This window comes from Oncorhynchus mykiss, chromosome 23, assembly GCF_057628025.1.
Source record: "Oncorhynchus mykiss isolate SJ-2025 chromosome 23, ASM5762802v1, whole genome shotgun sequence".
Taxonomy (NCBI): domain Eukaryota; kingdom Metazoa; phylum Chordata; class Actinopteri; order Salmoniformes; family Salmonidae; genus Oncorhynchus; species Oncorhynchus mykiss.
The window spans coordinates 56,643,671-56,659,852 of record NC_143044.1 but is presented as its reverse complement, the minus strand read 5'-3'; the positions used below and the strand labels follow the sequence as shown (position 1 = coordinate 56,659,852).

The 16,182-nt window shown below is 46.7% G+C and overlaps 1 protein-coding gene across 2 annotated transcripts in view; it reads right to left on the bottom strand.

Moving 5' to 3' along the window:
- The window catches only part of LOC110516810 (paladin), a 162,936-nt gene that overhangs the window by 17,768 nt on the left and 128,986 nt on the right, over positions 1–16,182 (bottom strand). For both annotated transcript variants that reach the window (XM_090217737.1, XM_090217736.1), the window contains exon 19: positions 6,413–6,568. In XM_090217737.1, coding sequence (XP_090073863.1) covers positions 6,413–6,568 — 156 coding nt within the window. The remainder of the gene's footprint in view (positions 1–6,412; positions 6,569–16,182) is intronic.

Below are 16,182 nucleotides of genomic sequence, written 5' to 3'. Positions count from 1 at the left end.
GCGCTGCACCTTGGTCTTCTTCCAGCCACGGCCGTGACACCTGCAACAGTTCTTCAGGTCCCGGATGTCTCTGGTCAGGTCGTTCACTCTTTTATTAGTTGAATCCACCAGTATTTGGACAAAACACGTGAAGCTATTTTCTTGTCGTCGTAACAACTGCTTATAGAACTCTTTTTGTTCAATTATAAGATCCTTTACCTGTGATAGAGAGACACCACTGTCCTCAATGGTACTCCTGACGGTTTTGGTCTTTGTCATGGTAGCTATCAACGTAGGTTACACTGTTACTCCTCACAGTTCCAGACAGGGCAGGTCACAGAGAAGATAGAAAACAACAACAAACAGCAGGGATCTAGACGGTCACAAACCCGGGACAATCCGCGGTCCCAACAACGGCTAACCTTGTCGCGAGCTGCGTTCAAGCCCTCAAGAAAACCCTGCCAACTTGATAGCTAGCTGCTACGCCAAATACCTCCTCAGACCTGGCCTTGGTCGGTAGGTTCCCTGGACAGAGAGTAGTAGTCCCAGCAACTGATGCCAACTGCATCGCGGGATCCAAACTCAAAAGTTAGGTTCAGCTCAATATCAAGAAGGTGTTCCTAATGTTTTGTTAACTCAAGTGTATCTTCCACCTAATCATTACAGGAAGGATATCGCCCCAAACCGACTGAGCGAACCACCGACCTCACATATTTCTGTATTCAACAACTGTTTTCATTAGCAATCGTTCCGGTCTATCTTTGGAATTCAACGTTTTTATAGTGGAACGAAGGATCTGTTCAAATCGGTTTATTCCAGCTCAGGGACAGGAGGAACAGGGGGCGGAGAACAGAGCAATGTGTACGCTCATATTAACATTAGGATGTTTTAAAGTTGGATCCCCTTTTGGGTTGTTATTGCTGCTGCTCCACTGTTTATAACAGGAGGATGGTGAAGGTAAGGACAGTAATACCTATGACTAAATCACCGATCTTAGTCTAACATATTGTTTTATAACAGGAGGATGGTGAAGGTAAGGACAGTAATACCTACGACTAAATCACCGATCTTAGTCTAACATATTGTAATGGTAGATTCATGTGCATCTTCAGCCTAAATGGAACCTGATATTGTATATTTAACTAAGCAAGTCTTGTTAAATCTGTTTTATAGCCCATCCAACTACCTCATCCCCATATTGTTATTTATTTCGTTTGTTTGCGTCTTTGCACCCCAGTATCTCTACTGTACAATTTAAAAAAACTAAATAAAACTAACTATTAAAACATGGCACAGGTAAAAATGTCAAAAGCTCTATTCTCATTGCTTTGCTTTTGGAGTAAGAGCAATGGAATCCAAGGTTTCATTCATCTTCTGAACATCTATCACTCCAGTGTTTAACTGCTATATTGTAATTACTCAGCCACTGCGGCCTATTTATTGCCTTACCTCCCTAATCTTACTACATTTGCAAACACTGTATATAGATTTTTCTATTGTGTTAGTGACTGTACGCTTGTCTATTCCATGTGTAACTCTGTGTTGTTGTTTGTGTCGCACTGCTTTGCTTTGCCTTGGCCAGGTCGCAGTTGTAAATGAGAACTTGTTCTGGTTAAATAAAGGTGAAATAAAGGTTAAATAAAGGTGAAATAAAAAAATGTAAAAGTCAGTTAAGAACAAACTCTAATTTTCAATAACAGAACAGTGGGTTAACTGCCTTGTTCAGGGGCAGAACAACAGATTTTTACTTTGTCAGCTCAGGGTTTCGATCTAGCAACCTTTCGGTTACTGGCCCAATGCTCTAACCACTAGGCTACTTGCCACCCCAGGTTTACAGTGCACTACTTTTGACCAGAGCCCTATGGTACTAGGGTGCCATTTGGGATGCATTCAGAGGCAGTGTAGTCGTAGCAACCGTACAGCTAAACCAGCCACCTTAGTGTTGACATATTGGAACTGTAGATGAATCAATATGTCATGTTTTACTCTACCTCCTCCAAAACACCTCTAGAACACGACAAACAGACACTTTCAAAACATGACCAGCCTGACCGTGTCCCAAACAGCCCCCTATTCCCTCTAGAACACGACAAACAGACGCTTTTAAAACCTGACCAGCCTGACCGTGTCCCAAACGGCCATCTATTCCCTCTAGAACACGACAAACAGACACTTTTAAAACCTGACCAGCATGACCGTGTCACAAACGGCCCCCTATTCCCTCTAGAACACTACAAACAGACGCTTTCCAAACCTGACCAGCCTGACCGAGTCCCAAACAGCCCCCTATTCCCTCTAGAACACTACAAACGGACGCTTTCAAAACCTGACCAGCCTGACCTTGTCCCAAACGGCCATCTATTCCCTCAAGAACACGACAGACAGACACTTTCAAAACCTGACCAGCCTGACCGAGTCCCAAACAGCCCCCTATTCCCTCTAGAACACTACAAACAGACGCTTTCCAAACCTGACCAGCCTGACCGTGTCCCAAACGGCCATCTATTCCCTCTAGAACACTACAAACAGACGCTTTCCAAACCTGACCAGCCTGACCGTGTCCCAAACGGCCATCTATTCCCTCTAGAACACTACAAACAGACGCTTTCAAAACCTGACCAGCCTGACCGTGTCCCAAACGGCCATCTATTCCCTCTAGAACACTACAAACAGACGCTTTCCAAACCTGACCAGCCTGACCATGTCCCAAACGGCCATCTATTCCCTCTAGAACACGACAGACAGACACTTTCAAAACCTGACCAGCCTGACCGTGTCCCAAACGGCCATCTATTCCCTCTAGAACACTACAAACAGACACTTTTAAAACCTGACCAGCCTGACCGTGTCCCAAACGGCCATCTATTCCCTCTAGAACACTACAAACAGACACTTTTAAAACCTGACCGTATATTGTGTTGCATAAACACGCACGCACAAGCACTTATCAAACCATTTTAATGTATGGCACAGTCTGAAAGAGTATCTCTCCACGGCTGAAGGATATGAATTCACATGGGTACTTCTGTCTCCCATCGATTCTGTGAAACATGTCGCATTTCAAGGCATTAGCCAAACAACATGTCCCGTTTCAAGGCATTAGCCAATCAACATGTTGCGTTTCAAGGCATTAGCCAAACAACATGTCCCGTTTCAAGGCATTAGCAAATCAACATGTCCCGTTTCAAGGCATTAGCCAATCAACATGTTGCGTTTCAAGGCATTAGCCAAATAGGACCTCTTACAGTATGTCATAAGAATCTAATTTTTCTTTGTTTACCTTTCCCCCTCAGTTACTCAGTCTCTTCCTTCAGCCCTAGTTTACCATTCCTCAGCCTTTTCCTTCAGTCCTAGTTTACCATTCCTCAGCCTCTTCCTTCAGCCCTAGTTCACCTTTCCTCAGTCTCTTCCTTAAGTCCTAGTTTACCATTCCTCAGCCTCTTCCTTCAGCCCTAGTTCACCTTTCCTCAGCCTCTTCCTTAAGCCCTAGTTTACCATTCCTCAGCCTCTTCCTTCAGCCCTAGTTTACCATTCCTCAGCCTCTTCCTTCAGCCCTAGTTTACCATTCCTCAGCCTCTTCCTTCAGCCCTAGTTTACCATTCCTCAGCCTCTTCCTTCAGCCCTAGTTTACCATTCCTCAGCCTCTTCCTTCAGCCCTAGTTTACCATTCCTCAGCCTCTTCCTTCAGCCCTAGTTTACCATTCCTCAGCCTCTTCCTTCAGCCCTAGTTTACCATTCCTCAGCCTTTTCCTTCAGTCCTAGTTTACCATTCCTCAGCCTCTTCCTTCAGCCCTAGTTTACCATTCCTCAGCCTCTTCCTTCAGCCCTAGTTTACCATTCCCCAGCCTCTTCCTTCAGCCCTAGTTCACCTTTCCTCAACCTCTTCCTTCAGCCCTAGTTTAGGTTTAAGCTATTTGGGATACAACCTGTTGCTTTCTACACACTTGTGAATAGAATGAAGGCAGCAGCTCCATTTTCTGAATAGATTGATTGATTCTCAGCTGGCCTTGTATGAAGCTGCTGGAATTGATTCTCAGCTGGCCTTGTATGAAGCTGCTGGAATTGATTCTCAGCTGGCCTTGTATGAAGCTGCTGGAATTGATTCTCAGCTGGCCTTGTATGAAGCTGCTGGAATTGATTCTCAGCTGGCCTTGTATGAAGCTGCTGGAATTGATTCTCAGCTGGCCTTGTATGAAGCTGCTGGAATTGATTATCAGCTGGCCTTGTATGAAGCTGCTGAAATTGATTCTCAGCTGGCCTTGTATGAAGCTGCTGGAATTGATTCTCAGCTGGCCTTGTATGAAGCTGCTGGAATTGATTCTCAGCTGGCCTTGTATGAAGCTGCTGAAATTGATTCTCAGCTGGCCTTGTATGAAGCTGCTGAAATTGATTCTCAGCTGGCCTTGTAAGAAGCTGCTGAAATTGATTCTCAGCTGGCCTTGTATGAAGCTGCTGGAATTGATTCTCAGCTGGCCTTGTAAGAAGCTGCTGAAATTGATTCTCAGCTGGCCTTGTATGAAGCTGCTGGAATTGATTCTCAGCTGGCCTTGTATGAAGCTGCTGAAATTGATTCTCAGCTGGCCTTGCATGAAGCTGCTGGAATTGATTCTCAGCTGGCCTTGTATGAAGCTGCTGGAATTGATTCTCAGCTGGCCTTGTATGAAGCTGCTGAAATTGATTCTCAGCTGGCCTTGCATGAAGCTGCTGGAATTGATTCTCAGCTGGCCTTGTATGAAGCTGCTGAAATGGATGAATGTGTCAGTCTGTGAGGAGGAGCGAGGGGTGCAGAGGGGGGTTGGTTGTATGTGCCGTGGATCAGATATCAGATAGCCTGGGTCTGGAAACCTGCCACATGTTTCCTCACTGCACAGAAAAGGGCTGATGGGGTCCTTTTCCTTCATAAGCCACAGCAGCATTATTCTGAGATTTCATTGGACCGGTAGAGGTCAAAGAAACCGAAACGAGGAAATCTGACAACTGGATATAAGAATACAACATTATACAAAAACAGTAATAACTGGTCGTTGGATCATATCTTATTTTATGAAAAAAGTTAAGATAAAAGTAAAATTAATTCACCTATTTAGTTAATGAATGTGACTGGGTTAAGGGCAATTACGCTGAATTTTCCCTCTTTGAAAAGCAATTTTCTTATTTGAAAAGCATCTTTTTTTCCCCCCATTGAAAAGCAAAATGGGGGAAAATGTATTTGGAATTGATATTTCAGTTTAGTTCCTGAATTGACTGAAATGAACTATAATTCACCCCAGCTCTGTAGTAATGATGAATGTAATTATATAACCTCATTATGGGTCAGAATTTACCATTGGGTCAGTGTTTCTACTGTTCTGCTGTGTGAATGGGAGGCCAACCCAATGAAGATCTATTCTATTCTATCCCAGCCCAGTCTAGTCCAGTCTCTTCTATTCTAGGCCAGTCTAGTCCAGTCTCTTCTATTCTAGACCAGTCTAGTCCAGTCTCTTCTATTCTAGGCCAGTGTACAGCTCCGTTATTCCCCTGTGAGTTGTGCTGTGTGAATGAACGGGAGGTCCACCAACCTGTTGCATCCAGTCTCTTCTATTCTAGACCAGCTACGTTATTCCCCTGTGAGTTGTGCTGTGTGAATGAACGGGAGGCCCACCAACCTGTTGCATCCAGTCTCTTCTATTCTAGGCCAGCTACGTTATTCCACTGTGAGTTGTGCTGTGTGAATGAACGGGAGGCCCACCAACCTGTTGCATCCAGTCTCTTCTATTCTAGGCCAGCTACGTTATTCCACTGTGAGTTGTGCTGTGTGAATGAACGGGAGGCCCACCAACCTGTTGCATCCAGTCTCTTCTATTCTAGGCCAGCTACGTTATTCCACTGTGAGTTGTGCTGTGTGAATGAACGGGAGGCCCACCAACCTGTTGCATCCAGTCTCTTCTATTCTAGGCCAGCTACGTTATTCCCCTGTGAGTTGTGCTGTGTGAATGAACGGGAGGCCCACCAACCTGTTGCATCCAGTCTCTTCTATTCTATTTGATTCTATATTATTCCACTGTGAGTTGTGCTGTGTGAATGAACGGCAGGCCCACCAACCTGTTGCATCCAGTCTCTTCTATTCTATTTGATTCTATATTATTCCACTGTGAGTTGTGCTGTGTGAATGAACGGCAGGCCCACCAACCTGTTGCATCCAGTCTCTTCTATTCTATTTGATTCTATATTATTCCACTGTGAGTTGTGCTGTGTGAATGAACGGCAGGCCCACCAACCTGTTGCATCCAGTCTCTTCTATTCTATTTGATTCTATATTATTCCACTGTGAGTTGTGCTGTGTGAATGAACGGGAGGCCCACCAACCTGTTGCATCCAGTCTCTTCTATTCTATTTGATTCTATATTATTCCACTGTGAGTTGTGCTGTGTGAATGAACGGCAGGCCCACCAACCTGTTGCATCCAGGTGGTGAAGGATCGTTGCCAGGAGTTTTTCTTCTCCAGATGCAGGTAGCTGTTGAAGAGGATCAGGTACATGTAACGCTCCAGATACTGGACACTCTTCAGATGCAGCTGCAGCACCTCCTTCTCACTCTTACCACTTTTAATCTGCAGGGGAATCGCGGAAAGAGGAGAGTCATTATAAATGACACACCAAAGGATGAGAACTGTAACCATAAAAACATTTCAAAGTTGTTTTAGTTCAAGTGAACAACAGCGTCCTCACTACAACGGTAACTAATACATGGTGCAGAAGAAACAAGACTTTATTTTAGGTGTACTATTCCTTTAATTCATGTTGTGGATCAGACTACTATGAGATTGGGGAGGCAGGTAGCCTAGTGGTTAGAGCATTGGGCCAGTAACCAAAAAGGTTGCTAGATCGAATCCCAGAGCAAGGTAAAAAAATCTGTCGTTCTGCCCCTGAACAGGCAGTTTAACCCACTGTTCCTAGACCAGTTAACCCACTGTTCCTAGACCAGTTAACCCATTGTTCCTAGACCAGTTAACCCATTGTTCCTAGACCAGTTAACCCATTGTTCCTAGACCAGTTAACCCACTGTTCCTAGACCAGTTAACCCACTGTTCCTAGACCAGTTAACCCACTGTTCCTAGACCAGTTAACCCACTGTTCCTAGACCAGTTAACCCACTGTTCCTAGACCAGTTAACCCACTGTTCCTAGACCAGTTAACCCACTGTTCCTAGACCAGATAACCCACTGTTCCTAGGCCAGTTAACCCACTGTTCCTAGACCAGTTAACCCACTGTTCCTAGGCCAGTTAACCCACTGTTCCTAGACCAGTTAACCCACTGCTCCTAGACCAGTTAACCCACTGTTCCTAGACCAGTTAACCCACTGTTCCTAGACCAGTTAACTCACTGTTCCTAGACCAGTTAACTCACTGTTCCTAGACCAGTTAACCCACTGTTCCTAGACCAGTTAACCCACTGTTCCTAGACCAGTTAACCCACTGTTCCTAGACCAGTTAACCCACTGTTCCTAGACCAGTTAACCCACTGTTCCTAGACCAGTTAACTCACTGTTCCTAGACCAGTTAACCCACTGTTCCTAGACCAGTTAACCCACTGTTCCTAGACCAGTTAACCCACTGTTCCTACACCAGTTAACCCACTGTCCCTACACCAGTTAACCCACTGTTCCTAGACCAGTTAACCCACTGTTCCTAGACCAGTTAACCCCACTGTTCCTAGACCAGTTAACCCCACTGTTCCTAGACCAGTTAACCCCACTGTTCCTAGACCAGTTAACCCACTGTTCCTAGACCAGTTAACTCACTGTTCCTAGACCAGTTAACCCACTGTTCCTAGACCAGTTAACCCATTGTTCCTAGACCAGTTAACCCACTGTTCCTAGACCAGTTAACCCACTGTTCCTAGACCAGTTAACCCACTGTTCCTAGACCAGTTAACCCACTGTTCCTAGACCAGTTAACCCACTGTTCCTAGACCAGTTAACCCACTGTTCCTAGACCAGTTTAACCCACTGTTCCTAGACCAGTTAACCCACTGTTCCTAGACCAGTTAACCCACTGTTCCTAGGCCAGTTAACCCACTGTTCCTAGACCAGTTTAACCCACTGTTCCTAGACCAGTTAACCCACTGTTCCTAGACCAGTTAACTCACTGTTCCTAGACCAGTTAACCCACTGTTCCTAGACCAGTTAACCCACTGTTCCTAGACCAGTTAACTCACTGTTCCTAGACCAGTTAACCCACTGTTCCTAGACCAGTTAACCCACTGTTCCTAGACCAGTTAACCCACTGTTCCTAGACCAGTCATTGTAAATAAGATTTGTTCTTAACTAGATAAATAACATAAAGACTGACCTCTAGACATATCTCACCTACTTCTGATCAGGGGGAATCATGGGAAAAGAGAAGTCATTATTATGGGTGTGGTCCGATCGGTAAACACTATGTCACTAGCAACGTGAAGGTCATGGGTTCAATTCATCAGGAATCAGATCACACACAGTAAATGTATGTCACTTTGGATAATAGTGTCTTCTCAGTACTACAGTATTTAGTGTATTATCATTATTTTCCGTGGTGTCTGTTTGGCCAAGCATGAACACAGCACAGCCTGGTGAGAGTAAATGACAGTGCAACCCTTTCAACCGGGCCTTTAATAGCCAGGTAACCACATAGAGCAGACAAAAGGTCAGATAGCTGTATGTCTTCTCTAATAGGCTAGAACTGTAGCCAACCATTCAATACCTCTCTACGCACTAATGACTCCTGGGATATCATTTATACCATCTCGGTCTCGGTTGACATTTAACCTTCAGAAATAATGGGTGAGCAAATGAGGGCTAACAATACCAACGTTTTCCACACTTCATAGGACAAAGAAATGATTTCCTATGATTTTCAGGGAACCCAGGACTGTGCACAGCAGTGTTTCCGACTCATCAAACATCTAAATGATTGCCATCACGGCAAATAAACATGGAACATGAAAAATGATTTCTGCCGAGACTTTGAAGATGCTAGAATTTACTTTTCCTCTGCCAACAAAATGAGTAATGAACAGAGAAATCAGACAACACTATATTCTAATAAATAGTTGATCTACCTTGCCGGCTTGTTGTTGTGTGTGTAACGGATGTGAAACGGCTAGCTAGTTAGCGGTGGTGCTAGTGTAACGGATGTGAAACGGCTAACTTAGTTAGCGGTGGTGCTAGTGTAACGGATGTGAAACGGCTAGCTAGTTAGCGGTGGTGCTAGTGTAACGGATGTGAAACGGCTAGCTTAGTTAGCGGCGGTGCGCTCTAAATAGCGTTTCAAATCGGTGACGTCACTTGCTCTGAGACCTTGAAGTAGTGGTTCCCCTTGCTCTGCAAGGGCCGCGGCTTTTGTGGAGCGATGGGTAACGATGCTTCGTGGGTGTTATTTGTTGATGTGTGCAGAGGGTCCCTGGTTCGCGCCCAGGTATGGGCGAGGGAGCAGTCTAAAGTTATACTTTTACATTTACATGTGTTCTATGCGAGATAAATATTCCTCCCGAGATTTAAGTTGTGAATTTCCAATCGTAGGGAAAACTGCAGTTTTAATGGCCATTGTTTGTTTTTTTTAAAAGGTAGATCCCAGCTTTCCATTCCTACTTTGGTTATTTCGCAACTACTAAATATGCGCAAACTGCGTAATTTTAAAGCCAGAGTTTTTAGCAGTGGTATGGTTAACATGTTACCACTTTCCAATTTGCTGTGAGTGAATAGGGGAGAGTGGGGCTAAATGTAACACGGGTCAATTTGGGGGGAATTGGGGTAAAAAGCCAACCTTATTCATTACACTTTGGATGGTGTATCAATACACCCAGTCACTACAAAGTTAGAGGCGTCCTTCCTAACTCAGTTGCAGGAGAGGAAGGAAACCACTCAGGGGTTTCACCATGAGGCCAATCGTGACTTTAAAACAGTTACAGAGTTTAATGGCTGTGACGGGAGAAAACTGAGGATGGATTTAACAACATTGTAGTTACTCCACAATACTAACCTAAATGACAGAGTGAAAAGGAAGCCTGTACAGAATACAAATATTCCAAAACATGCATCCTGTTTGCAACAAGGCACTAAAGTACTATTGCACAAAATGTGGTAAAGCAATTCACTTTCTGTCCTGAATACAACGTGTTAGTAATGTATTGAATTTTCACAGAACATGAGAACCACTCTCCATATTTTCAAGCATAGTGGTGGCTGCATCATGTTATGGGTATGCTTGTAATCGTTTTTCAGGATAAAAAAACACAAAACACCTAAAACACAAGGCCAAATCTACACTGGAGTTGTTTACCATGAGGACAGTGAATGTTCCTTAGTGGCCGAGTTACAGTTTTGACTTAAAATCTAATTTAAAATCTATAGAAATATATGAAAATGGTTGTCTAGCAAAAATATAAACGCAACATGAAACAATTTCTAAAATACTGAGTCACAGTTTCATAAGGAAATCAGTCGATTAAAATAAATTCATTAGGCCCTAGTCTATGGATTTCACATGACTGGGCAGGCGTGCAGCCATGGAGGGCATAGACCAACCCACTTGGCAGCCAGGCCGGATGTCGAGGTCCCGTATTCATTAAAACTAAATGGAAGAAAACAGAAACGGGTAGGGACAACCTGAACTTAAGAAGCGCTAATTTACAACGGAATACTATTTGCTACGGTGTGCACTAATGAACATGACCCAGGAAGTCCCTCTTCCTATTTCAGTGTGTTCTCCTCCGTTTGTTGCAGTAGCAGATAAGTATCAAGTATCAAAGTGGGCATTCATTTTTACTCGTTCTCCACTCTCCAACTTTATGTCGAACTGAAAAGCCTAACCTAGCAATCAGGACAACTGAAGAAAAAAAAACATCAGACGGAATCCAATGACAATCATTTACCTCGTTCTCTCTCTACGCTGAGTAACCTTGATAATGGGGTCCTTTTTCAATAACTGGTTACTGGCACCATGGTATCTGCTGACAAGGCTCTTCTAGCAGCGGTTTCGTCCCAACCTGCACCCTATTCCCTATTTAATGCACTGCTTTTTTACCAGGGCCCATAGGGATTATGGTGAAAAACCGTGGACTATATAGGGAGCCATTTGGGATGTAGCCCATTAGTCAATGTCAGGAAAGAAGGTTTTTAATGTGAAGCTTTGATTGCTTTGGGCCTTGAGCTAACCCTGGAACGGAGTACTAATGCTTCAGAGTGTTTGTAGTGGCAAGGTTGGAGGGGGGTTGGGGGTGGGGGGTAGAGGGGTGAGCTAACCCTGGAACGGAGTACTAATGCTTCAGAGTGTTTGTGGTGGCAAGGTTGGAGGGGGGTTGGGGGGGGGGGGGGGGGGGTAGAGGGATGAGCTAACTCTGGAACGGAGTACTAATGCTTCAGAGTGTTTGTAGTGGCAAGGTTGGAGGGGGGTTGGGGTTGGGGGGGGGGGGGGTAGAGGGGTGAGCTAACCCTGGAACGGAGTACTAATGCTTCAGAGTGTTTGTAGTGGCAAGGTTGGAGGGGGGTTGGGGGTGGGGGGTAGAGGGGTGAGCTAACTCTGGAACGGAGTACTAATGCTTCAGAGTGTTTGTAGTGGCAAGGTTGGAGGGGGGTTGGGGTTGGGGGGGGGGTAGAGGGGTAGAGGGGTGAGCTAACCCTGGAACGGAGTACTAATGCTTCAGAGTGTTTGTAGTGGCAAGGTTGGAGGGGGGTTGGGGTGGGGGGGGGGGGGGGTAGAGGGGTGAGCTAACCCTGGAACGGAGTACTAATGCTTCAGAGTGTTTGTAGTGGCAAGGTTGGAGGGGGGTTGGGGGTGGGGGGTAGAGGGGTGAGTAGGGGGGTAGAGGGGAAAAGCGGGACAGGAGGGAGTTGAGGGGTGAGGAGGGGGGTAGAGGTGTGAGGAGGGACAGGAGGGAGTTGAGGGGTGAGGAGGGGGGTAGAGGAGTGAGGAGGGACAGGAGGGAGTTGAGGGGTGAGGAGGGACAGGAGGGAGTTTGAGGCTAGCTCCCTGTAGCATCAGCAGTCTGAGCAGAAAGCAGAATGTATTAAGACGACATGATAATTCATATTTGTAACTGCCAGAATGAGGTGTGTTTGGGGTCTGATAGAAAATGTTGAGAAATTAAATGAATTGCATTTTAAAAAGGTTACACTAACTGTATAAGGACAAACTAATAAACATTCTATGGCGCATTGGGGCTAAAGAAAACTGGTCCTTTTACAATGTCAACAGATAATAAATAGGTGGACTGGTGGAAATAAACACCTATAGACACCGCCTCCGTGAAGGAGTCAGTGGTACTTCCTGTCCATTCCCAAACAGGGGCGGGATAGACACCGTGAAGGAGTCAGTGGTACTTCCTGTCCATTCCCAAACAGGGGCGGGAAAGACACCGTGAAGGAGTCAGTGGTACTCCCTGTCCATTCCCAAACAGGGGCGGGAAAAGCGAGAGATCACAGTGTTCCGATGTTCTGTCCCAAATTGAACCCTATTCCCTATATAGTGGCCTACTTGTGACAAGATGAACTAAGACCGAGTAACTATATCAAGGGAATAGGGTGCCATTTGGGACGTCAGACTGAGGTTGTTAAACGTTGTGCAGACGTCGGTGGCCGGCGCATAACATAATAAAGGCATGTCATATTTTAAAAACATAATGTAGATGCAACCTTCTCCTCTCCTCTGGTCCCCTCTCCTCTCCTCTGCTCTGGTACCCTCTCCTCTCCTCTGCTCTGGTCCCCTCTCCTCTCCTCCCCTCGCCTCTCCTTTCCTCTCCTCTCCTCTCCTCTCCTCTGGTGCCCTCTCCTCTCCTCTCCTCTCCTCTCCTCTGGTCCCCTCTCCTCTCCTTTCCTCTCCTCTGCTCTGGTCCCACCTCCTCTCCTCTGGTCCCCTCTCCTCTCCTCTGGTCCCCTCTCCTTTCCTCTGCTCTGGTCCCCTCTCCTTTCCTCTGCTCTGGTCCCCTCTCCTCTCCTCCCCTCTCCTCTCCTCTGGTCCCCTCTCCTCTCCTTTCCTCTCCTCTGCTCTGGTCCCCTCTCCTCTCCTCTGGTCCCCTCTCCTCTCCTCTCCTCTGGTCCCCTCTCCTCTCCTCCCCTCTCCTCTGGTCCCCTCTCCTTTCCTCTGCTCTGGTACCCTCTCCTCTCCTCTGGTCCCCTCTCCTCTCCTCCCCTCTCCTCTCCTCTCCTCTCCTTTCCTCTCCTCTCCTTTCCTCTCCTCTGCTCTGGTCCCCTCTCCTCTCCTCTGGTCCCCTCTCCTCTCCTTTCCTCTCCTCTGCTCTTGTCCCCCCCTCCTCTCCTCTGGTCCCCTCTCCTCTCCTCCCCTCTCCTCTCCTTTGGTCCCATCTCCCCTCCTTTCCTCTCCTCTCCTTTCCTCTCCTCTGCTCTGGTCCCCTCTCCTTTCCTCTCCTCTCCTCTGGTCCCCTCTCCTCTCCTTTCCTCTCCTCTCCTCTGGTCCCCTCTCCTCTCCTCTGCTTTCCTCTCCTCTCGTCTGGTCCCCTCTCCTCTCGTCTGGTCCCCTCTCCTCTCCTTTCCTTTCCTCTGGTCCCCTCTCCTCTCCTCTCCTCTCCTCTCGTCTCCTCTCGTCTCCTCTCGTCTCCTCTCCACTCCTCTGGTCTCGTATCCTCTCCTCTCCTCTGGTCTCTTCTGACAACTGATCTAACCGGGCAACACGTGAATTCTGTCCGTCTATCTGAGAACCGTGTGAGGCCCATATTCATTAGTGCACAGCGTAGCAAAAACGTTTTCATTAGAAACTAAACGGAAGAAAACAAAACAAAATGGGTAGGGACAACCTGAACTTAAGAAGCGCTAATTTGCAACATTTTCTATGGTTTGCTACAGTGTGCACTAATGAACATGACCCAGGAAGTCCCTCTTCCTATTTCAGTGTGTTCTCCTCCGTTTGGTGCCTATTGAACAGGACCCTGATCCCCCTGTGCACCTTGCCTTCCCAGAAGGCTCTGAGGCAACACTAGTTCAGCGTGCTCACCCTCCTCTCAACTCTCTCTTCAGCCTGAATATAACACAGAGCCCATTCCTGGCAGACACGTGTGCTCCAGATAGACAGACACACACACACACACACACACACACACACACCTGCACACACACACACACACACACCTGCACAGCACACACACACACACCTGCACAGCACACACACACACCTGCACAGCACACACACACAAAGATCAGCTGTGACTGCACACTTCTTGACACCTCCTCCCATACAACAGACAGACGTTTTCTGCATGCTCCTCGAGGACAACACATCACACCATAAAAACCCTAAATGTGCATTGAATTAAAAACAGGAAGTCATCTGTCAATTAGGAGCTGACGTGTTGTTGTTTTAAAAAGCATTAAAATGTTACGTCATGTTGACATCAGCCAAATCCCAATGTACCTGACAGCAGACAGAGACAGGCGTCAAGCCATCAACTCACTCCATCTGTGGATCAACTCACTCCATCAACTCACTCCATCTGTGGATCAACTCACTCCATCTGTGGATCATGTAACAGAGTAGAGAAACGCCAGCGGATGACGATGGAGAAACACTAGGATGAAGATGTGGAGTAGTCAGAGTCAGTCAGTCAGAGTCAGTCAGTCAGTCCGTCAGAGTCAGTCAGTCAGAGTCAGTCAGTCAGAGTCAGTCAGTCAGTCCGTCAGAGTCAGTCAGTCAGTCCGTCAGAGTCAGTCAGAGTCAGTCAGTCCATCAGAGTCAGTCAGTCCATCAGAGTCAGTCAGTCAGTCAGAGTCAGTCCGTCAGAGTCAGTCAGTCAGTCAGAGTCAGTCAGTCAGAGTCAGTCAGTCCATCAGAGTCAGTCCGTCAGTCAGTCAGTCAGAGTCAGTCAGTCAGTCAGAGTCAGTCAGTCCGTCAGAGTCAGTCAGTCCGTCAGAGTCAGTCAGTCAGTCAGTCAGTCAATCCATCAGTCAGAGTCAATCCATCAGTCAGAGTCAGTCAGTCCATCAGAGTCAGTCCGTCAGTCAGTCAGTCAGAGTCAGTCAGTCAGTCAGTCAGTCAGAGTCAGTCAGTCCGTCAGAGTCAGTCAGTCAGTCAGAGTCAGTCAGTCCGTCAGAGTCAGTCAGTTTTCAGTCAGTCAGAGTCAGTCAGTCAGTCAGTTTTCAGTCAGTCAGAGTCAGTTAGTCATTTAGTCAGTCAGTCAGTTATTCAGTCAGTCCGTCAGAGTTAGTCAGTTAGTCAGTCAGTCAGTCAGGCAGTCAGTCAGTTTTCAGTCAGTCAGAGTCAGTCAGTCAGAGTCAGAGTCCTCAAGTCATCCCTAGTATCCACATAACCTCAGTCATACAGAGAACCCCATGTGGCTCCCACAGATAGGACTAGAGAGTAATAACAGAGACTCTGAGAAAGGGAGAGGCTCAAGTCCACCTTATAACTCTGAATGCTTAACTGCTCCTGGTTTATGTCCCAAACTGCACCCTATCCCCTATATACACTATATAAAGACTAGAGGGTCATTTGGGACACACCCAACGACTGTTGTGAGAGCTAATGCTTATACCAGTCCATTAATCCACATGGACTGGATTTACTAGAAACAGAGATAACACACATTACTGATAGTAGAAAGTTGAGGTGCTGACCTTTGAACTCTAGTCTCTCCACTGGGTGTGCTATGAAGAAGGATAATTCTACAGCACAACTGGATTACAGCAACCCTAATAACAGTGTTTACAGTATACAGTTGTTGTTTTACAGTAGCGGAACTGCGATTGAGCAAGGGTCCGTAACCTCTTAAACAGTTGACGTTAAAGAGGATCAGTTTCTCTGTTAAACCCCAGAGCAGGGCTGGCACTAGTACACTGGGCTGGCACTAGCACACTGGGCTGGCACTAGTACACTGGGCTGGCACTAGCACACTGGGCTGGCACTAGTACACTGGGCTGGCACTAGTACACTGGGCTGGCACTAGTACACTGGGCTGGCACTAGCACACTGGGCTGGCACTAGTACACTGGGCTGGCACTAGTACACTGGGCTGGCACTAGCACACTGGGCTGGCACTAGCACACTGGGCTGGCACTAGTACACTGGGCTGGCACTAGTACACTGGGCTGGCACTAGCACACTGGGCTGGCACTAGCACACTGGGCTGGCACTAGCACACTGGGCTGGCACTAGCACACTGGGCTGGCACTAGTACACTGGGCTGGCACTAGTACACTGGGCTGGCACTAGCACACTGGGCTGGCACTAGTACACTGGG